General features: G+C 36.4%; 3 protein-coding genes and 1 pseudogene across 3 annotated transcripts; all 4 read left to right on the forward strand.

Annotated features, from left to right (window-relative positions):
* Nucleotides 1–1240: 1240 nt before the first annotated feature.
* On the forward strand, nt 1241–8092 carry LOC125814449 (extra-large guanine nucleotide-binding protein 3-like). The gene is made up of 8 exons (XM_049493894.1): nt 1241–2210; nt 2305–2442; nt 3608–3712; nt 3801–3980; nt 5379–5529; nt 6328–6575; nt 7164–7336; nt 7486–8092. The coding sequence occupies exons 1-8, from the start codon at nt 1269–1271 to the stop codon at nt 8087–8089; spliced, it is 2541 nt and encodes an 846-aa protein (XP_049349851.1). The 5' UTR covers nt 1241–1268; the 3' UTR covers nt 8090–8092.
* A 2968-nt stretch (nt 8093–11060) lies between these two features.
* On the forward strand, nt 11061–12532 carry LOC125814743 (F-box protein At5g03100-like). Its single transcript, XM_049494205.1, has 3 exons — nt 11061–11912; nt 12023–12193; nt 12281–12532. The coding sequence occupies exons 1-3, from the start codon at nt 11076–11078 to the stop codon at nt 12530–12532; spliced, it is 1260 nt and encodes a 419-aa protein (XP_049350162.1). The 5' UTR covers nt 11061–11075.
* A 1183-nt stretch (nt 12533–13715) lies between these two features.
* Nucleotides 13716–16000, forward strand: LOC125814744 (F-box/LRR-repeat protein At3g26922-like; annotated as a pseudogene).
* An 822-nt stretch (nt 16001–16822) lies between these two features.
* Nucleotides 16823–20029, forward strand: LOC125814745 (F-box protein At5g03100-like). Its single transcript, XM_049494206.1, has 3 exons — nt 16823–17725; nt 18127–18297; nt 19724–20029. The coding sequence occupies exons 1-3, from the start codon at nt 16823–16825 to the stop codon at nt 20027–20029; spliced, it is 1380 nt and encodes a 459-aa protein (XP_049350163.1).
* The last annotated feature ends 1502 nt before the right edge of the window (nt 20030–21531 follow it).

Here is a 21531-nt window from a genome sequence, read left to right on the forward strand (position 1 = left end):
CACCAACTCCCACTCGCTCCTAGAAGCGTGTACTCACGCTCCCTGCACTGACACTCTCCCACCTGCCCCTTTGTCCATCTTCTTCATCATCACCATCTTCTTTAACACAGTCCAAAACCGTGCACTCTTTCACATGGACCCACTTCACCCCCTACCCCCACTCACCTCACTACCCCATGCCACCCACCCTACCTACCCCAACTCTCTATCTTGGTTGTATTCAGCATATCACCAGTCTTTTTCTCTCTTTCTATATCTTTCTTTTTGCAAGTTTCTTTCTTTTTGTTCAAAAGGGTTGATTCCCCCAAAAGATTAGGCTTTAAGAATTAACCCCTTTTGAGTTTTTCAAACTTTTTGGAGCTCAATAAAAAGTGAAAGCAATTTTTAATCATCTCTATCAAGATTCATATTTTCAGCTTGCTAGTCACTTTCACAGGTAAAGTTACTCAACCCCTTTTCAGTTTTCTTCCTCTTTTTAACTTAAAGGTGAAAACTTTCTAGATTTCACCTCTTTTCTTGTCATTTTTGCATACTTATATTAGTTTGTGCACTTGTATTTTTGTATGTTTGGGTTGAAACTGTTGCAAAGTAGTTTAGGGTTGGAAACTATGGATTAGCTTTGGTTAAGTTTGATTCTGAAACTTTCAGTACTTCAATGTTCAAAATTGTTAGATTCCCACTTGAAGATATGAACTTTGGTTTTAATTTTCGTGAAAACTTTGATGTTTTGTTTTTTTGATAACAGTTGTGTGTTGGCCAGCTCTCGTGCACCTCGACTAATTCCAGAGGATACCTGTTACATCCCACCAGTAAAATCACTGAAGTTGTTTGAACCTGAGACCTCATGGTTCTCAATCCAGTTCATTGACCACTAAGCACATCCTTGGTTCTGAAAAGCTTTGATTTTTGTTTTTGTTCTAATAAAATGTGTTTGTGGGTCTTGTCTGGTTGTTTGAGTAGTTAAGTTTTGTGCTTGGATTGCTTGGTTGTCAGATTTCAAAGTGTTGAACTTTCGATCAAATGGTGAGATTGAAGTTTTTCCAAATTGAAGGTGTTTGGGGGAATTTTGACTGTAAAATCAGCATGAGTTGAATGCTTAACAATAGTTCCTTGGAAAGTAATTATAATATTGTTATTTGACTTAGATGTTTCTGTTTACTAGATGATGGTGGAATCAGCTGTATTAAGAAGTGATAGATGTGTGAGAAATTGAGGCTGCAATTGGTAATACTACACTAGCTGATTGGCGATTTTCACATTAAATAAAGATGGAAAAGAATAGTGGAGATAATTGGAGGGAGATGGTGAGGAGGATGCTTCCTCCAGGAGTTCCCTTCCCTGAGGAGGATGCAATGAATTACTCAATAGCATCAGAGTATACTGGTCCTCCAATATCATATGAACTTCCTAGAGTAGAACCCGTTGATGTGAAATCTGGTGCAATCCCCACAGCATCAACAGCAGAACCTCTTTCAGAATGTAGAAGATCCGTAGGCCAGGATGTTGCACCTGTTATAGAGCCAATCCCATTGCACGTGTCACAAAGTCCAAGGATTTCTGGTAGTTCAGAGTCCCAGGTGTCTGTACTGCAGAGCCCTGATTCTTCTTCAGGTTCCCCCTCGGCATCCCCTGGGTCTGAGCATAATCCCTCTGAGAATGCTGCAAAGCACAATGAGGGGAGAAGAGCCCATATGGTCACTTTCAATTCTGTTAATAGATCTGAAAGAAAAGTGGTGGACATTGAGAACCGAGTCTTTCCGGAATATGTTGGAGTTTCCAAGGAAAGAAAGAAGAAAAAGAAATCAAGATTCTGTTGTAGGTGTGGGAAAGGGAAGTGGGAAAATAAAGAGTCATGCTTGGTTTGTGATGCAAAGTATTGCATCAATTGTGTGCTCAGAGCAATGGGTTCAATGCCTGAGGGGCGCAAATGTGTAAGTTGCATCAGTGAGCCAATTGATGAGTCAAAGAGGTTCAAGCTTGGCAAACATTCAAGAGTATTATCACGTTTGCTAAGTCCCTTGGAAGTCAAGCAAATAATGAAAGCAGAAAAAGAATGTGCTGCTAATCAGCTCCGACCAGAGCAGTTGATTATTAATGGATTTCCTTTGAAGCCTGATGAGATGGCAGAACTCTTTGGGTGCCCTTTACCGCCTCAGAAGTTAAAGCCTGGAAGTTATTGGTATGACAAGGAATCTGGACTTTGGGGAAAGGTAATTTTGTTTAATGAAGTTAAACTAATCATTCATTGTAATCCCTATCAGGAAATAAGAAAGTTGATGCAGCTTTGGCTTCTTAATTCAACAGGAAGGAGAAAAACCTGACAGAATTGTGAGTTCAAACCTGAATTTTACTGGGAAACTTAGTCCGCATGCAAGCAATGGAACCACACAGGTCTATATTAATGGCCGAGAGATAACTAAACTGGAGCTCAAGGTGTTGAAGGTATGTTGTTTGTACGACAAAGTTCCCATTCATATTTTGGAGGCAATAACTTGTCGCAGAATAATTACTATACACTATTTAAATGCCAAGCTAATGGTTACTTTCTATTACTAGCCACAGTTTATGTCTTTTCACTTGAAGTTTTCCTGTTTAAGGTGGTGAATAATTTCTCCTCTTTTTTTGGTCAATTCTGTCACTTATTGTCTTGCTGTTTCCTTTAGGGATTTCTTTCACCAAATGTTGCCTGCAGCATTGATTTTTCTGACCCTATGTCGGCTGCAATCATTTTACTGATATACTGTGAAGTTAAATAAAATCTACATCCAAGTAAACATTTATAGCTCTGAGATTACCGTTCTAAGAGAGATTTGGTAGTGAAATGTCCCTTATGCTTATATCTGTTGTTGTCTTCTACAACTGTAAAACTATAAAGTAGGTCCACACTCATAATTAATTGTAATTTTGCTATCCTTACTTAGAGAGACCGGCTGCCTATTGGTCAGGAATATGGTACCTGTTTTAGTAGGCTGCAGTTATTCTTTTCATGAATAGTAGATTGCATTATTTGACGAGGAATGTCTCTTATTACCCAAGTCTTTGTTGTCCTGAAAATCTTTGAAGGATATATAATGTTTGTGACTTTACCTAATTTATCAGAAAACAAAAGTCCAACAGGGAAATAAAACTGTAAAAAATGTCTGCTTGGAAAAGCATAGTGATTATGACCCAAAATGAGTGAATAACGAGTCAGTCATTAACAATTATTGTTTGGATAGGTACGGCCAATCCATTCTAACTAGATTCAGTTTTTTTTTCATTCTGTTTTCTTATTGAGTATCCCCCTTCTTTGGATTAGTACTGGGACACATATATCAAAAGCTCAGTGTGAAATCTGAATGAGATATATCTTCTTTTTTTTTGAGAAGAGATATATCTTTCTTTTTTCAAGTTCCAACATATTCATGATTGAGGTTACACAAAATCGGAGCCAGAAAATGAAAAAGTGTCCAGTGATGCTGATATGAGATGCTTATTTGACAAACTGTGCTCATGTCTATGTTACATTATGTTAAGGCTCTCGCGAAAATGGATCTTATCAAAATGGAACTGTTATCATGTCATAAACAACTTTTCTGCATTGAATCATTCTTATCTTTTATTTCAGCTTGCAAATGTGCAATGTCCCCGTGACACTCATTTTTGGGTATATGATGATGGTCGCTATGAGGAAGAAGGTCAAAATAATATTCGGGGCAACATATGGGAAAAGGTAGCAAAAATAGTTGATTTCGGATTCATCCTACTCTGTAAGTAGGACTAGTTGGTTCTTAAATATCTAATATTTGTTTGTTATACAGGCATTTACGCGGTTTATCTCCTCCCTGTTGTCACTACCAGTACCTACTGGTCAGCCCCATGGACAGAGGGATGAACCTAGCAATTATACTACTGTTACAACTTATATAGAACAAAAAAGGGTTCAGAAGCTACTTTTACTTGGACTTGAAAGTTCCGGAACAAGCACTATTTTCAAGCAGGTATTACCGTATTGGATTTGTCCAAGTTATTTATAGCATACCGCTTTATAGAGGAGATGCCTTTTCTTCGTTTAGTGTTCTTTTTTTTAATCCGAAGTCAAGCTTCTATATATGGAATATTCTGATAAACTTTGTTATAAGCCATGCAGAGATAAAATAATATAGAGTTTTTTTCTCTCTCCATCCCTACTAATATGACTTTTTCCATCTTTGAATGTCCCAAGATATTCACTATTACGATAAGAATATTCTATACAACTTTCAAGAATTCAATTCATTTAACGATTCATACTTTAGACTTTGAAGCAATGTTCTCTGCCGAACTAGCTTTTCAACCATTATTTTAATGTTTTATTCCATTACAACTATATAATATATATGTCAAATTAATACCTAAACTCCATGTCCCCTCAAATATCGTTGTATAAAATGGGACTGAAGGAGTATCATTAAAGACAAGAAGCTGAGGCTTGGATGAAAGAATGAAATCCCTCATTTAGTGTGCGATACTGGCTGGGATATCTTACAAACCAGGGCCTCTTGCTCGCTTTTTGAAGGAGACAATTCAGCACAAAAGTTTAGATGGTCCACTTCCGGTAGTCTAAAAGGGGGAAATATGTAGTGTGGTTTAAACTCTATTTTGTTTATTTTTTCTGATTGAGTTTAAAGTTTCTCTCTCTAACCAAACTAGTTAGGGGTTGTTGTTTACTAGAAAACTTTATGCCCTTTGTTTCATTACTGATGCAATTTTATCGGCCATATAGGAAGATTGGTCTGAAAGTGTGATGAGCAGTGTGGGCCGGTATAGTCCATCTACTCATGTTTGACAACTTCCTCACTTCTTTCTCAATACTGTGTTCCTTTTGTCTATAATAGAGATAACAGTTCTCTGGAAACTTATCGTTGGGAAGCTTGAAGGAAGTGCCTCCACAGGCAACCCAAATTGAATTGAAATCCAGGAATCTTATGGTATATTACGAATTAGAACCATACGTTAAATTGAACACACATGGACATAGTTTTGGGATAGAACAAAGAAGAAAGCTGAAGAATCAAGGTTGAAACGAAATGAGTTCCTGGCAATTGGCTATGTGCTTGTTTGTATACAATTTCAGTTCTCTTCTCTTTCTTGACTCTGTCTCTGTTTCTTTCTCTGCCTTGTTGCATATTACTTTTTAGCGGGTGAAATGAAATTCAATGGTTAATATTGACTTTCCTCAAGTGGAGAAGGGTAGAGGGACAAATGCATTATACACTGAGTTTTGAATTGTGCGCCACTTGCTCTAGGGGATTTTTCAGTTATCAACAAAGGAAATTGACTTTTCTTAGTTTTTTAGTGATTAATTGTACTTCCTTGCTCTCTGTTATTATACTCATTTTTGACAACTTTCTGAGCAGGCAAAATTTTTGTATGGGAACAAGTTCAATACTGAAGAAGTTCAAGATATAAAGCTGATGATTCAAAGCAACATGTACAAATATTTGAGCATTCTTCTTGATGGAAGGGAGCGCTTTGAAGAGGAGGCTTTGTCAAGAATAGAGGCTGAAGGTTTTTTTAAATACATCTCTAAAATTAGTGATAGAAAGTCCTCTGTTAATTTACAAAAGTACTTGCACCAGTCGAGTAGATCAGTGATCATACCGTTGGACTTGGAGCTCTTGCCTTCTTTGTCTCTGTGGCAAGGGATTTATTCCACTAGTGATAGTTTTGTCTGTAGTGGAATCCCTGTCCTACTTAACAAATTGCAGAGGAAGAAGAAATAAAAGAACTGCAGAAATATTATACTTTACTGCTCTAAATTTTCACCCATACTCAAATAGTCAAAGTCGCTTAAAAAAAATTAATGGGAATTTTCTTCAACTAGATTTGCGAGAAGTGAAATTGAGTTATTCTGATTTCCGTAAAGTAGCTAACTTTTGTCATGGATTTCCCTTTGGGATGTCTTTTTGCAATAAAATATGTAAAGATAGAGCAGTTCTTTTCAATTCTTGATGTTAGTAAAGAGTAAAGTTTCAATTTAGAGTGGTAAAATGAAGTCACAGAGAGGAATCTTCAAGGGAGTTATTTCATTGTCAATTTTCAGTTATTTACTTGTTTCATCATTGGCCAATTTCAAAGTCTTGAAGTTTCCTACAGTCTTATTATGTGGAGTTTATATGCTGCATGCCATTTACTAGAAAGATATTGCGACTTGACTAAGGTCACAAACATCCTCGTTGGGACATTAATAACCTTCACTATTTGGAATTGTATCGAATACATAGTTTCAAATTTCATTGATGATTCACAATGTCACGGTGAAAGGAACTGCTGGCTGCAATTTAGTAACTAAGTTCAACTTTACAGGTGGTGACGTGGGATCTGCCGAAACTAACCAGTGCATCTATTCCTTGAACCCGAGGTTGAAGCATTTCTCTGATTGGCTACTGGACATCATTGCCACGGGAGATTTAGATGCATTTTTTCCTGCAGCAACACGTGAATATGCTCCTCTGGTTGAAGAGGTGTGGAAGGATCCTGCTATACAAGAAACATACAAGAGAAGAAATGAGCTTCATTTCCTTCCAGATGTAGCAGATTACTTCTTGAGCAAGGTACTTTTTGGAGCATAGGAGTATTCTTATTTGTTTCCTCCATTGTCATATTCCCTCTTTTCATAAATACTTGAATTTTCTGCACTTGAGCCGGGGCTCTTTCGGAAACAGCCTTTCTACCTCTCCGAGGTAAGGGTAAGGTCTGCGTACACTCAACCCTTCCCAGACTTCACTTGTGGGATTACACTGTGTATTTTGTTGTTGTTGAGGAGTAGTCTTATTGAATCAAATTGTCAAAAGTCTCTTGCACTATCTTAAACGTATACAGGTAACGAGTTGTTTTGGTTATCTAGTTAATCTGAGTTGTCGACCATATGTCTTCTATATGCATTTGGCTCTGCTCTCCTGGTAACATATCTCCCTAAAGATCTGTAGTGTTCTCATGGTTCAGCTATATACTGTTATTTCTTTTAATTGAGTAATATTGAATCTAAATCCTTTCCTGAGACAAGTTAATTCAGGTGGACGCAAGACCCATTTTACTTTTCTGGAGTATACCTACTAGTGAATAGATTCTTAGTTTGATTAATGCCAACCACTACAGAAGATGGATAACAGATACTAAATTGTTTTTTTCCTATCTTGTAGGCTGTTGAGGTATCAAGTAATGAGTATGAACCTTCAGAGCAAGATATACTGTATGCTGAAGGAGTAACCCAAGGCAATGGTTTGGCTTTTATGGAGTTCTCCTTGGATGATCGTAGCCCAATGTCTGAAACCTATGGAGACAATCTGGATGCTCCAGCACCACCTCTGACTAGGTAACCATTCTCCTCCTAGTAGGACAATTACATTTTATCGCGTTAGCCGCTAAGTGATAATTATCTTTTTAGTTTTAGATGTTGAAAATTCTCTCGATGTACTCTAGCTTGATGGTTATGTGACATATACTCATTGCATATCCTGATAGGTACCAACTAATTAGAATAAATGCCAACGGAATGAATGAAGGATGCAAATGGGTGGCGATGTTTGAAGATGTTCGTGTTGTAGTATTTTGTGCGGCCCTGAGTGACTACGATCAGATGTGGCTTACTCAGGAGGACTCTGGTAGCGGTACGCTACTTCAGAACAAGATGATGCATATCAAAGAACTCTTTGAAACAATGGTCAGACATCCCTGTTTCAAAGAAACCCCATTCGTTTTAGTCTTGAACAAGTATGATCTATTTGAGGAGAAGATTGTTCGTGTACCATTGGACTCTTGCAAGTGGTTCAGCGATTTCAGTCCAGTATGGACCCACCATAATAACCTATCACTAGCAAACCAAGCATACTATTATGTCGCAATGAAGTTTAAAGAACTTTATACTTCTATCACTGGTAAAAAGCTATTTGTATGGCAAGCTCAGGCAAGAGACCGAGTTACAGTTGATGAGGCATTCAAGTATATAAGAGAAGTCGTGAAGTGGGACGAGGAAAAGGAAGACACCTATTATGGTGGAGCAGAGGATTCATTTTACAGTACAACTGATGTTAGCTCTTCACCATTTATCCAACAAGGAATGAATTAGCTTAGACATATTTTGCTATTTGTAGATTTGGCAAAGAAAAAAGTAAGTGATGTCAAATAAATTTGAATCAATCTTTTTTCACTATTGTGTAGCTATTCCAATGTATATTAATAGTGAAAGTTTCTTGGATGGCATTGTAAGTTTTAGGGAAACCAATACTTATATCATCCTTTTGTATGATCTTTGTTGTAACTTGTAAGTGGCTTTTAGTAACAATTGTAGCTCAGTGGTTACCTTTTATTCCTTAGCTGAAGTTTTCCAATTTATAGCCTCAGAAATGTATTCTCAAGATGAGCTTTGCATATAAAAATAGTAGTCGTTTGGAGATATGCCCATAAGACACTCTCTATGGATAAAGGTGATCAGAACAAAGTATGGAGAATTGGATGACTAAAGAAGCAAGCAATCCTTATGGTGTCATTGTTTGGAGATCTATCAGAAACTGGTGGCCTATTTAACTTGAACCACACGACCATTAGTGTAGAAGAATCTCAGAGGCATACAACGGACAATGCCTAAGGCTGGGCACCGGAACGGGTTGTACCGGTACCATTCCGGTCCGTTCCGGTATCATTCCGGTCCGTTCCGGTCCGGTAGTATTCGGGACGGGATGGGATACATTGAACCGGTACACGGAACGGAACGGTACCATGATTTGGTACCGGTATACCGGTACCGGTTCATTCCAGTTCCGTTCCGGTCCGGTCCGGTCCCGGTAAATCATTTTTAATTAAAATAAAAAATAATATTTTTGTCATTATTTACTTTTATTAGCATTTCTTTTTTGTTTATTTAATTTTTTTAAAATTACAAACTTAAGTTATTTAACTTACAAGTTATAAGTATAACTTAATAACTTATAAACTTCAAAAGATTCAAATCTTTAAAACTTATAACATAACTACATAAGCTCAAAAACTAAAAAAAAAAACTTTATTAAACTTAACTTGCAAACTTATATACGTAAAAATTAAAAAAAAAATCTTTAAAATAAACTTAAGTAAAATTATTATAAATTTTAAAACTTAAATACTATAAACTAATATAACTTAGAAAAATAAAAAAAACATTCGAATTTTCGTAATTCAAAATTACTCAAAAAAAATAATTATTTTTTGAAATAGCTATATGTGCTGTCCCGTTTATCCCGTTCCGGTCCATTCCGGTCCGTCCCGGTTCTATCCCGGTATATAGTGGGACGGGACGGAACTGAGCCTCCATCCCGGTACCTAGGGGTGCGCATCGGTCGGTTCGGTTTTAGGTGTTATTGGTTCGGTTTATCGATTTTCGGTTTGTATATACTTCAAACCGATAACCAAACCAATAACATATTTCTTAGCGGTTTTTGGTTAATCGGTTTATGGTACTTAACGGTTCGATTTTCGGTTTAACCAATAAGAAAATACTCATATATATTATATACACGATAAGAAAATTTTCAAATAAACCATATGATTTTTCCAACATTTGGCATGAAAGTAATAATCATAAAAGTAACAATCATTTTTCTTGCAAGTTTAGACAGTAGACACATTCAAAGGAAAAAGTGTGAAAGTAACAATCGTTTAACCATTAACAAAAAGTGTGAAAGTAACAATCGTTTAACCATTAACAATAAGACTAGTAAATTTAGTATAGTCTTATTGGGTTATCGGTTTAACCATTAACAAAATGATAAAACCGAAAACCGAACCAATAACCCAATAAAAAAATTTGCAAAACCGTTTAAAACCCGTTAGTCCAATAACCCAATATCAATAAACCAATAGTGTTTTTTTCGGTTCGGTTTATTGGTTAAATCGGTTTTTGCACACCCCTACCGGTACCGGTCAACAACCCGGTCAAACCGTCCCGTTCCGGTCCGGTACCGATTCGTTCCGGTCTGGTGGTCTCATTCCGGTCCGGTGCCCAGCCTTCAATGCCTAGCAAGATTGTTGACACTCTATCTAGTTGGGAAGAACCTGGGAGCTAAAAACATGAGCTACCGGAGAACCATACCATCTTGTATATGGTGGACCATCTGGAAGGAGATAAATGCTAGGTGTTTCGAAGACACAAGTAGAACAGTACAGAAAATCAAAACAGATTGTATTTTGCTTCTGTGTTTTTGATGTACAAAGAACTCTCATATAGATGTGTTAGAACTGGGAGTCCTTTGATATATTGCTATACTTTGACTTGTTGTAAAGGGTTTAGTACACTACCTAAGTGCTGAGTTATAATACAAATGTTACTTATTCAAAAAAAAATAGTAGTCGTTTGATACGTGAGATGAGATAAACAATTATAATTCGGATTGGGATTATTTTATCCCACATTTTATATGGGATGATGATCCCAATTCCCACCATTTCAGTACAAATGGTGTGAAATAATCCTGATTAGTCGATACCTTAAAGTAAGTATGGGATAAAGTTAATTTCAAATTTTATTCTACAATTATTATCCTTTATCTCTCGTATCAAACGATCTTTTAAAATTTTAGCATTGAGTCTGTTCAAAGAACCAAGATGAAACCAACTCAGGCAATCAGTTTTTTTCTATTATTTTTTTTTTTGAAAAAACCGACGATAAACCTTTCCACATACCACAAAAAATGTTACAGTAATAAATTTGAATATCATTTATGATTATTTCTTTTCCCATTATTATTGAACTATAGTAACAATTTTTTTTTCTTCCGTACTCAATGAATTAAGAACATTTATCCTTTTAAATTTAAATTCAAAGAACTTGATAAACATTAGAGCATATGAAGAGATGCAAATAATATTATCAACTGTCTTTTAAATTCAAAGAACTTAAACATTAGAGCATTGAATTTGTAATCGTTTTGAGCACGAAATAAATAGATGCTCGCTGAAGTCAAGTTTTTACTCATTTCCTTTCAATTTTCATGGTAAGGCAGAAGAAAATCATGGTGGCGGCCGGAGAAGGAGACCGGCTGAGTAATCTGCCGGAGCCGATTCTCCTCTACATCCTCTCAATGTTACCAAACAGTAAACAAGTTGTTCAAACCAGTGTATTATCATCGCAATGGCGATTTCTTTGGAAATCGGTTCCAGCGTCACTCGATTTCGATTTTTCAGATGATCCTAAAGCTTACAGAGAGAAACATATTCTCGCTTACGTAGCTTCTGTTAACAGAGAGCTTCATTATTGGAGGTTTTGCGAGAAAATTAAATCATTTAGGGTTTTTATTCATAGTTACGTGAATATTGATCGTGATATTGATTTTTGGGTGTACTTTGCTACTAATATTGGTAAGGTTGAAGAGTTTTCGTTGAAATTTTATGTTATTACTTATCCAGATTTGGCGTATAAGTTTCCTGAATTCGCGTATACGAATACTGTTTTGAGGAATTTGGCGTTAGGATTTTGTCAATTGAGACCTTCTGGTGATGTGAAGTGGAGTAATTTGGTTTCTCTTTCGATTGGGGATGTTGATATGACAGAGGATGTAATGGAAAAAGTATTGTTAGGTTCTCCTAATTTGGAGTGCTTGGAATTAGATAATGTTGTTGGTATTCGTCGTCTGGAAATCAGCTCTGTGAAGCTGAGGAAATTGATTCTAAAACATGATAATGATGAATGCCATTGCCTTGAAATTCATGCTCCGTATATTCGACATTTGGAAATTTGGGGATTGTGCTGTAAGGAGATGCATTTTCAGCTGAGAAATGTGGCTTCACTTGTTACTGCAGTCGTTTCTTTAAATGTTTATTTTCCTAAGAATGCAGAGAAGGAGTGCAAATATTTGCAGGAACTTCTTCACCACGTTGCCCATGTCGAAAATCTTGAATTGAGTCCCTGGTGCATCGAGGTTTATTCTTACTCAGATTTTGTGACTTATTATTTGTTATTGAATTCATTGGTATCTGTTACTAAGTATGCTGCATTTCTTTATTTTGACGTATCTGTTTGGTTCATAAGTGCCTATCCATACTGGAGTTGAAAGGGTGGCCTATACCACCATCAAACTGGAGATTCTTAAAACTTAACGCAGCCTTAGAAAAGTTGGACTACCCTGGAATTTGCAGCTTTCTATCGAGTTCATCAAATCTTGAGACATTGATCATTGACTGGTTCAATCGCAAACCAAGAGTAAGTTTCTTTATCACACTTTTCAATCTGTGTGCAATCAACTCCTTTGCTTTCTACCTGGTTAATATGTTGGATTTTTTCCTGCAGAAACTGCTGTCAAAGTGCACAAATGAGGATGAACAAATGAGGAGATTATGGACACGTTATTTTAACTGCTCATTGCCACATCTAAAGACCATCAAATTCATTAACTTTTATGGAAAACCAAGGGAAAATAATGTTGTTCTACCATTGGTGAAATGGTTGCAAAAGAATGCAACAGCACTAAAAGGGTTGTCATTTCTAGTAAAAATAGAGGGAAGTGATGTATCACGGAGTCATGTTGTCCGGAGTTCCTAAGCTTTTCAAGATCCTCCCTGCACACTTCAGTTTTCTTTCCTTGCTGACTCTCTTTTGTAGTGATCGCAACATACATAGTTTGGATTCTACTAATCAGTATCCAAGTAGTTGTTCATGTCTAAAGCACAATGTATTTTTTCTTTGATAATCATGTAAGAAAGCTTGCTCTAAGGTTGAATGTCATTTTGCAGAAATAGTATTTCTAGATTCATTACGACTCAATGGGCTTGTTTCCTATGTAATGGAAAGTGGAGATGTTTGAAGATGTTCACGTTGTAGTATTTTGTGTGACCCTGATGCATGTCAAAGAACACTCTGAAAAAATGGCCAGACATGTCTGTTTCAAAGAGATCACCCCATTTGTTTTAATCTTGAACAAGTATGATCTGTTCGAGGAGAAGATCGTTTGTGTACGTACCATTGGGCTCTTGCTCAGCGATTTCAGTCACCATAGTAACCATTCACTAGCAAAACCAAGCATATTATTATGTCGTGGTGAAGTTTAAAGACCTCTATGCTTCTCTTACTGGTAGCAAGCTATATTTGTGTGGGAAGACACTCTACAACTTATTTGGTTTCTAAAACGTCATATGAGTTGCTGATTCTAAAAATATTATCCAAAATCCCAACTTTTGAAGGGCTATATTATTCACTTGATGCCATTGTTATGTATGTATAATTTGTTAAACGCTAATACTATATTGAACCACTTTCGCAACAAAGAGGTATGATCTAAACCAGAGTTACATTTGTCTCTTTTTCCCTAATTATCCCTATCAACTTCAATTGAAATATATTTGAGGTTTTTGATTCTTATATAAGACATTTTTCTTTTTTCTTTTTAATTTTATACTCTTGCAAAATACATAAATATGACTTTTAACTTGACTTTCGACTAACAGTTATGTCCTCTAAATTTTTGTGTGCATAAATATATACACTTAAATTTATATAAAATTGAACAAATAGACACACACGTCTTACGTGACAAATACACATAAAATGCCACATAGGACACAAAATTGACATGTAAGATGTCACGTATGACAGATGAGTCTATTTATTCAAGTTTTTACTTATGCCAAAGTTAGAGGGCATATTTTAAATAATATACCATAGTGTAAACGGAAACTGCAATTTTGCGGTTATCAAATTGCCATTACCGAAACTGCAACAGAAAATCATGACGGCGGCCGGAGATGGAGACCGGCTGAGTAATCTACCGGAGTTGATTCAAGTTCACATCCTCTCTATGCTACCAAACTGTAAACAAGTTGTTCAAACCAGCGTATTATCATCGCAATGGCGATCTCTTTGGAAATCCGTTCCAGCATCACTCAATTTCGACTCAACAGATGATAAAGATCTTTCCGGTTTCGTACGTTCTGTTAATAGAGAGCTTCATTATTGGAGGTCTTGCGAGAAGATTAAATCATTTAGTGTTTGTCCTTTTACATACGATGGGTTGATTATGGATTCTGATCTTTATTTCTGGTTGCACTTTGCTACTTATTCTGCTAAGGTTGAAGAGTTCACGTTGAAATTTTGTGATACGGCCTTTCCAGAATGTATGTATGCTTTTCCTGAATTCGCGTATAGGAATACGGTCTTGAGGAATTTGGTGTTACGGAATTGCGAGTTGAAACCTTCTGGTAATGTGAAGTGAAGTAATTTGGTTTCTCTTTCAATTGGGGATGCCTATATTTCAGAGGATGTAATGGAGAAAATATTATCAGGTTGCCCTAATTTGGAGTGCTTGGAATTAGATAAAGTTCTTGGTATTCGTCTTCTGAAAATCAGCTCTGTGAAGCTGAGGAAATTGATTGTAACGATGTATGAAAGACTTGAATATGATTATGAGTATTAAGATGAATTATATTGCATCGAAATTGATGCCCCATATATTCGACATTTGGAACTTTGGGGATCGTGCTGCAATGAGCTGCACTTTCAGCTGAGAAATGTGACTTCACTTGTCACTGCAGTCCTATCTTTAAGTGTTGATTTTTCTGGCCTTGAAGATAGCTTGGAGGAAGAGTGTAGATATTTGCAGGAACTTCTTCGCCACGTTCCCCATGTCAAGAATCTTGAACTCGGTCCCTGGTGCATCGAGGTTTATTCTTACTCTTGGCTATCCAATTCAGATTGTGTTTTTTTTTCATTTTGCGACTTACTTATTATTTGTTATTGAATTCATCAGTTTAGTAACATTAAGAATATCACTAATTAGGATGATATTATAACTATGTTTGTAAGTACTGAAGAATAACATTCTCATGGCCAATTTTGTTGGACAGTAGCATGTGATTGAAAATAAAGAGTTTACTATTAGGATGGATAGCATTTAAAATTTGGATTGGTTTACAGTGATCATATTCTTGAAGTCATGTGAATGGGTGTGGACTAGTGGTCAATGAAGTGGATTGAGCACCGTGAAGTTCAATTCCCAACAGAGGAAAACATTAAGTGATTTTTCCCTCTGTTGTAGCCTTGGTTGACAAAGTTACCAAGTATCTGTTGTGGCTAGGAAAGGGCAAGTATCCCGTGGAATTAATTGAGGTGCGCGCAAGCTGGCCCCAACACCACTTTTATCAAATAAAGTCATGCGAATGTGTTTTTCCAAGCATTAACATACTTAGTGTAATCCCACTACTTGTGGTTTACGGAGGGGGTGTGGCGTACACAAACCTTACCCCTACCTTTGTGCTCCAAGTGTTTAAAAATCAATCTGTCGATTTCCAAGCCAACCTTGAACACTTTGATGTGGCTTGTGGCAAAACACAGTCCCTTTAGTTGAAGCTGTTTTTACGAATTATTCAATAACTTTCAATGTTATTTATTAAGTATGTTGCATTTCCTTGTTTTTGACATATTCTAGTTTATCTATTTTGTTGGTAAGTGCCTGTCCATACTGGAGTTGAATGGGTGGCCTGTTCCACCATCAAGCTGGAAATTCTTAAAACTTAACGCGGCCTTAGAACAGTTGGACTCTCTTGGAATTAGCAGCTTTCTATCGAGTTCATCAGGTCTTGAGACATGGGTCATTGACTGTTGCGATGTCAAATCAAGAGTAAGTTTCTTTTAGACCTTTATTTTTGTTAATGTAATTGATATAAAATAACTATTAGTGAAAGATGATATATGTCAATATATTTCTGATCTTTAGGTATGTTTCATAGACAATGATAAACTCCTTTGCTTTCTACTTAAAGGAGAATAACTGGTTAATATATCGGATTTTTCCTGCAGAAATTGCTGTCAAAGTACACAAATCAGGATGAACGACGGAGGAGATTTGAAATATATAGTTTTAAATGTTCATTGCCACATCTAAAGACCATCAAGTTCATCAACTTTTATGGAGAACAAAGGGAAAATATGTTTGTACTACCATTGCTCAAATGTTTGCGCAAGAATGCTACAGCGATAAAGAACTTTGTCATTGCTTGCAAGTTCAGAGGGAAGTGATGTGTCTCGGATGAGTTCCTAAGTTTTCCAAGATCCTCTCTGCACGCTTCAGTTGTCTTTCCTTGTTTGATAAGATTTACGCCACTCTCTTTATAATCTTCTCTTAAATTTCCAAAAAAACTTCTATCGCTCCATCCCCGCAGGAGCAGAGAACCCGTCGTTGTCTCGGCTAAGCTACCAGAAGCTCTGGGAAAGTTGGAATGGGAGAGCATTCATCTTGGAGGGGGCTTACTACTTGGATGTTTTAAGTAGTTATCTGCTCCGCACTTGGCTACCCAGCGTTTACTGTAGGCACCAAGGGCGGAGCCAGCCCTCTATAATTACTATTTATATTATTATTTATACATGATTAAAATTATTTTTTATATATATAGTAGATGTCGAATCCCATTCGATTAGTTTGTGTGTTTAGTTCATCAGATTTTGAACTACCTTATTAAAAATCCTAACTCCGCCACTGGTAGGCAGAGGTGGGACCTTCCCGGTCCTCTTGTACTAGGGAAAGATCATCTCAATGCTCTATTGCCCACACTAGATATGGACCGAAGTATCGATGCTTAATTTACTTGGAGCAAGGTGGCCGGTATTAACCAAACTATTAACGGAATTGACACTTTTTGGACTAAAGTATTGACTACATGGATAATTTATATTAAATCATTTCGAAAAGATATTTTTATTCATTTTCATATAATTTAAGGATATTTATGACCATTTTCTTTCTTAATTTATATATGAACTGACCTAAATTATTTTCTTCGTTTCCCCTTTCGCGCCAACTTTACCAAAACTGCACACTCCATGGAAACCCAGAAGAAAATCATGGCGGCGGCCGGAGGAGGAAACCAGCTGAGTGATCTACCGGAGCCGATTCTACTCCACATCCTCTCTAAGTTATGGGACGAAAAACAAGTTGTGCGAACCAGCATACTCTCTACACGATGGCGATTTCTTTGGATGTCCGTTCCATTATCACTCGGTTTCACTTTCCCCAATAGTAAAAATCAAAATGACATTCTTGCTTACCTGGCTTTGATCAACAGAGAACTTTACTATTGGAAATCTTGCGAGAAAATCAAGAGATTGTTTGTGAGTAGCCTTAGGTACGATAAGATTTATGCTAAAGATGTTGATTTATGGGTACATTTTGCTACTAAAGTTGCTAATGTTGAAGTATTTACACTTGATTTTTATTCAAGTCAACAAAATTATGAGTTTCCTCAGTTTGGGTATAAAAATTCGTCCTTAAGGGAATTGGTTTTAAGTTATTGTCAATTGAATCCTTGTGGTAGTGTTAATTGGAGTAATTTAGTTTCTCTTTCGATTGGGAATGCTGAACTGACGGATGGTGCTACGGAAAAGGTATTATCTGGTTGCCCTAACTTGGAGTGTTTGGAACTACGAAAAGTTTCAGGCATACAGCGTCTGGAAATTAGATCTGTGAAGCTGAGAGAATTGACGATAGAAGAGTACTACGACAAGCATCATGATATTTGGCTCGAAATAATAGCCCCACATATTAAGCATTTGGAAATTATAGGAATGTGCAGTAAGATACGCATTGAGCAGACAAATGTGGCTTCACTTGTTTATGCAATCCTTCGTTTAAATTTTGATTTTGAGGACGAGGAGAACAACTTGGAGAAGGAGTTAAGCTGTTTGAAGGAACTTCTTCATGGCGTTGCCCATGTCGAGAATCTTGAACTGAGTACCTGGTGCATCGAGGTTTATTTATACTCTTCACTATCCATAATTCAGAATTTCTTTTTATTTGCCATTGAATATTACTTTAGTTAACATTAATAGTGCCACTACTTAGGATAATTTGATACCTAAGTTGCTAAGTACTAAAGAGTAAAGAGTTGCAATTGATAGAACATGTAAAATTTGGTTTGATTTATATTGATCTTACATTTAAGTCCTGTTGATGGGGTTTTCCATGTGTTTAAAGGTCCATCTATCTTTGGATTTTTAAAACAACAATGAATACTTTGATGTGGAAAATCACAGTCGTATAGTCCAAGCTATTTTTGTTAATGAATTATTCAACAATTTGCATCTCATTTGTCAAGTAAGTCATGTTTCCTTGTTTTGACATATTCTGGTTTATCTTTTTGGTTTATAAGTGCCTGTCCATTCTGGAGTTGAAAGGGTGGTGGTCTCCACCATCAAGACGGAAATTTTTAGAACTTAGCGTAGCTGAAGACCAGTTGGACTTTCCTGGCATTTGCAGCTTTCTACAGAGCTCATTGGATCTTGAGACATTGGTCATTGACTGGTTTGGGGATTCACCAAGAGTAAGTTTCTTTTAGACCTTTATTTTTGTTATCAAGAGAGGGGCGTGGCTTCCTTACCTGTTCAAAAAAGATAACTCTCTAATGTGTAAGCAAAAAAGAGGGTTTATATATAGAAGGAGGACTCTCATTTGCAATTTGAAACATAACTAGTTTAAGTACTTAATTATGAGCTTCACAAGTGATGTAGCTAACAAGGTCTCGCTTTTGCTTTTTGTGGCTACAATGTAGCCTTACTCTCTATTTGCTTATCTCTGCATCTTCTTGATGCCTTCTATAATTAAACCTATTACTTCATTATAAAAAAAGAAGAGAGCTTCACAACAATATCTTTTGACTTGTGGAGATTGCTTCCGTGTATGTTGTTTTCACAAGAACTAGAAAGGAGAAAAAAGTTAGACAAGTAACATGTGAGCTGACAGAAGGATCAAACCGGGAAGTTTATCTTATTGCATTATTGGAGATAAGCTTTGGGCTTTCTTTCGAATTCTGAAACAAGGGAGGTTCCACTTGTCAATTATTAAGTTCCCTCTAGCTTCTCTCGATAGTGAGTTAAAGCCTAAACATTTTCTTCTCTACATCCAATAAGTGATTGTATCCCAGCTAAAGAATCAGCCACACAGACTTCTCTGTAAAATTGTACATATCACTTTGAATCAACTCTTTAGTATCTTCAATAATAGGTTAATAGTGCCAAAAAGTTTTTATAACTCCCTTGACAGCATTCACAATAAATTATGGGTGGTCTTCCACCCAAATGTTGCTAATACAATGTTCAAGACACCATTTAAGCCCATAGGAAAATAAGTGCTGCAATCTTATTTGCAACTGCCGTCTGCGTTTAATTAGTTTTACCCATCCTAGATGAGATTTACACCATTTTACGGTACTTGTTCATTGAGGTGTGTATTTCTCAATGTGTTCACATATATTGCTCCAGGGAATGTGTAGTTCAAATTCTGCAAATTTCATTTCAATGTTGTTTTGTTTGGTTATCAGAATCTGCTTTTAAGTCTGGAAAGTTGATGGTTTCTCTTTGCTAAATCTGCTGCAGCAGCGTGTTTATTATTCTGTTTTTGTGTAAGATGTTTAGAGGAACTCTCTTGTTCTCTCAATTTAATTTTGTCAAGAAAATGGTTCAACTTGAGTTGCCTTGACTGAACTTTTTGTAGCTGTTGGAAAAAGATGCTTAACAAGGGATTGTTCTCACCTTCATGCGAGGGTGTAAATGATCAGATTTGATGAAGCTTTGGAACATTTTTTTTGTTGTTTGCATGTACTACATTGTACGTAACATTGCTAAGCACTTGAGATGTTCGTTGAATTTAAAAATTCTATCACCTTTTTATTTTATCCACGATCAACCCTTTGGTTTCTTGTTTCCATCTAAGGAGAGTAATTGGTTAACATAGCAAATTCTTTTCTACAGGACCTGCTGTCAAGGTACACAAACAAGGATAAACAAACCATGAGGTTTGAGACACATAATTTTAACGGCTCATTTCCACATCTGAAGACCGTCAAGATCGATAACCTTTGGGGACTTCTAAGTGAAAATAAGTTTGTGCTGCCTTTGGTAAAATATTTGCTCAAGCATGCGATCGTGCTAGAAAAGTTTGTCATTGCTGCATCATTCTTAGGGAGTGATGCGTTTCCGGATCATGCTGAAATGACACAGGAATTCCTAAGCTTTCCAAGATCATCTCCTCACATTTCAGTTGTCTTCTCTTATTGATAACATTTGGCTCCTATCGTTTGAACAGATTGCAACATATCAAACTAATTTTGTAAAGGAAGCTACGCCGTGGAAACTTGGCTCAGTGAAGGCAAGAGTATCATGAGTTGTATATAATTTTTGAGCTCACAAGCATGGTCCTGGTGCTCCAACAATTATATTCATAAACAAATGAATTCTCTTCACTTGTCGAAAAAAATATTCTAGTATTGAAACGTTCATGCTCTACAAATGGGATTGGTTATTTGAATTGTCACTGTTACTGCATTTGAGATTCGACCAATCTAAACAAACAAATCATTTTACCCCACTCGATCTCCCAAAAGACAAATAAGTATGTTGCACGTGTGCGATAATAACAAATACCCCTCAATCCCAAGACTATTTGAATTGGATTGTCATTGTTCATATCACTCCATTAAAGACTGTCATAGTCCAATATTATAGAGAAAAATGTTTCTGCAATATTATCTACATCTTTTGCTGGCATATGATATGACAGTGAGCACTGAGCAGCAGTCAGTTGCTACACAATTTTCCCAATTTTTGTGGTATGTCCATATTTGGCTATGACTGTACTATCAAGTCTTAAGACTGATGGTACATTCAACCAAAAACGTCCGTTGCAGTATCTAAGACTTAAAAGATCGAAGTCTTGTTGCTCTTTTGATTTAAAATCAGCAATAAACTTTTCTTTTAGTGCTTCGACCCGAAGCGATAGCTTCTAGCTAGTTCAATGGATAAGATAGAATTTCAAGAGTTAACCAAAAAAAATTTATATGTTTTTATAAAAAAAAAATATTTCAAGTTGTTAATTATTGAGATTTATAGTGCTTTTTACGTCATTTCTATATATGTTATTTGCTTTGTTCCAATTTATGTGGCACTTGTGAGATCCCATTTTTTTCTATTCTTGCATAATACATTTGACAAGGCGTAGTTGTATGAGTTGTATATGATTTGATATGGTACATTGGAGAATAAGACTGCAAATGGGTGGTAATATCGAGGAACTAAACTAAAGTTTTAGGTTAGAGGAATTACTCAAACAAAGGTTTGGAGTTAAAGAAATGGCTCGTGTAACACCTTGTATGTTTGAAAGGTTTAAATTAACACGTACATTCGGAATAAGCCTATGAGTGTCTAATATGCTAAGAATAATGTTTATGAGGTATTATAGTAGCGCGATGGTCGTATGTTAAGTTTTGAAGTTAAGCAAAGTAGTGAAACAAAGGTCGGCAAAAGTTATCGTAAGTTTCTCTAATAAATTTTCTGAACTTTGGGTCAATTGTCTCGGATGTTTTCTTCCAATATATAAGGAGTTAAAGGATCTACGACCTATTAAATTGAAGGTCTACTAGTCTAGCTTGCAATGCACAAAACCTCACAGCGAACCAACTTTGAAGTAAGAAATTATGAGTGTTTTACTGTGGTCTGTCTAGGCAGATCCGAGTCATGAACCAGGTTGGGTCAAATAATATTTTAAATCGGCTATTCGACGT

This window comes from Solanum verrucosum, unplaced genomic scaffold, assembly GCF_900185275.1.
Source record: "Solanum verrucosum unplaced genomic scaffold, falcon-dt-bn FXZP01000268.1, whole genome shotgun sequence".
Classification (NCBI taxonomy): Eukaryota; Viridiplantae; Streptophyta; class Magnoliopsida; order Solanales; family Solanaceae; genus Solanum; species Solanum verrucosum.

Excerpts from the sequence above, each read along its gene's own strand:
- LOC125814449 (XM_049493894.1), top strand. The coding sequence starts at position 1,269 with ATGGAAAAGAATAGTGGAGATAATTGGAGGGAGATGGTGAGGAGGATG. Across the intron at positions 2,211-2,304 it reads AATCTGGACTTTGGGGAAAG|GAAGGAGAAAAACCTGACAG; the intron begins GTAATTTTGTTT and ends TTAATTCAACAG. Across the intron at positions 6,576-7,163 it reads CAGATTACTTCTTGAGCAAG|GCTGTTGAGGTATCAAGTAA; the intron begins GTACTTTTTGGA and ends CCTATCTTGTAG.
- LOC125814743 (XM_049494205.1), top strand. The coding sequence starts at position 11,076 with ATGTTACCAAACAGTAAACAAGTTGTTCAAACCAGTGTATTATCATCG. Across the intron at positions 11,913-12,022 it reads TGAGTCCCTGGTGCATCGAG|TGCCTATCCATACTGGAGTT; the intron begins GTTTATTCTTAC and ends TTGGTTCATAAG. Across the intron at positions 12,194-12,280 it reads GGTTCAATCGCAAACCAAGA|AAACTGCTGTCAAAGTGCAC; the intron begins GTAAGTTTCTTT and ends TTTTTCCTGCAG.
- LOC125814745 (XM_049494206.1), top strand. The coding sequence starts at position 16,823 with ATGGCGGCGGCCGGAGGAGGAAACCAGCTGAGTGATCTACCGGAGCCG. Across the intron at positions 17,726-18,126 it reads TGAGTACCTGGTGCATCGAG|TGCCTGTCCATTCTGGAGTT; the intron begins GTTTATTTATAC and ends TTGGTTTATAAG. Across the intron at positions 18,298-19,723 it reads GGTTTGGGGATTCACCAAGA|GACCTGCTGTCAAGGTACAC; the intron begins GTAAGTTTCTTT and ends TCTTTTCTACAG.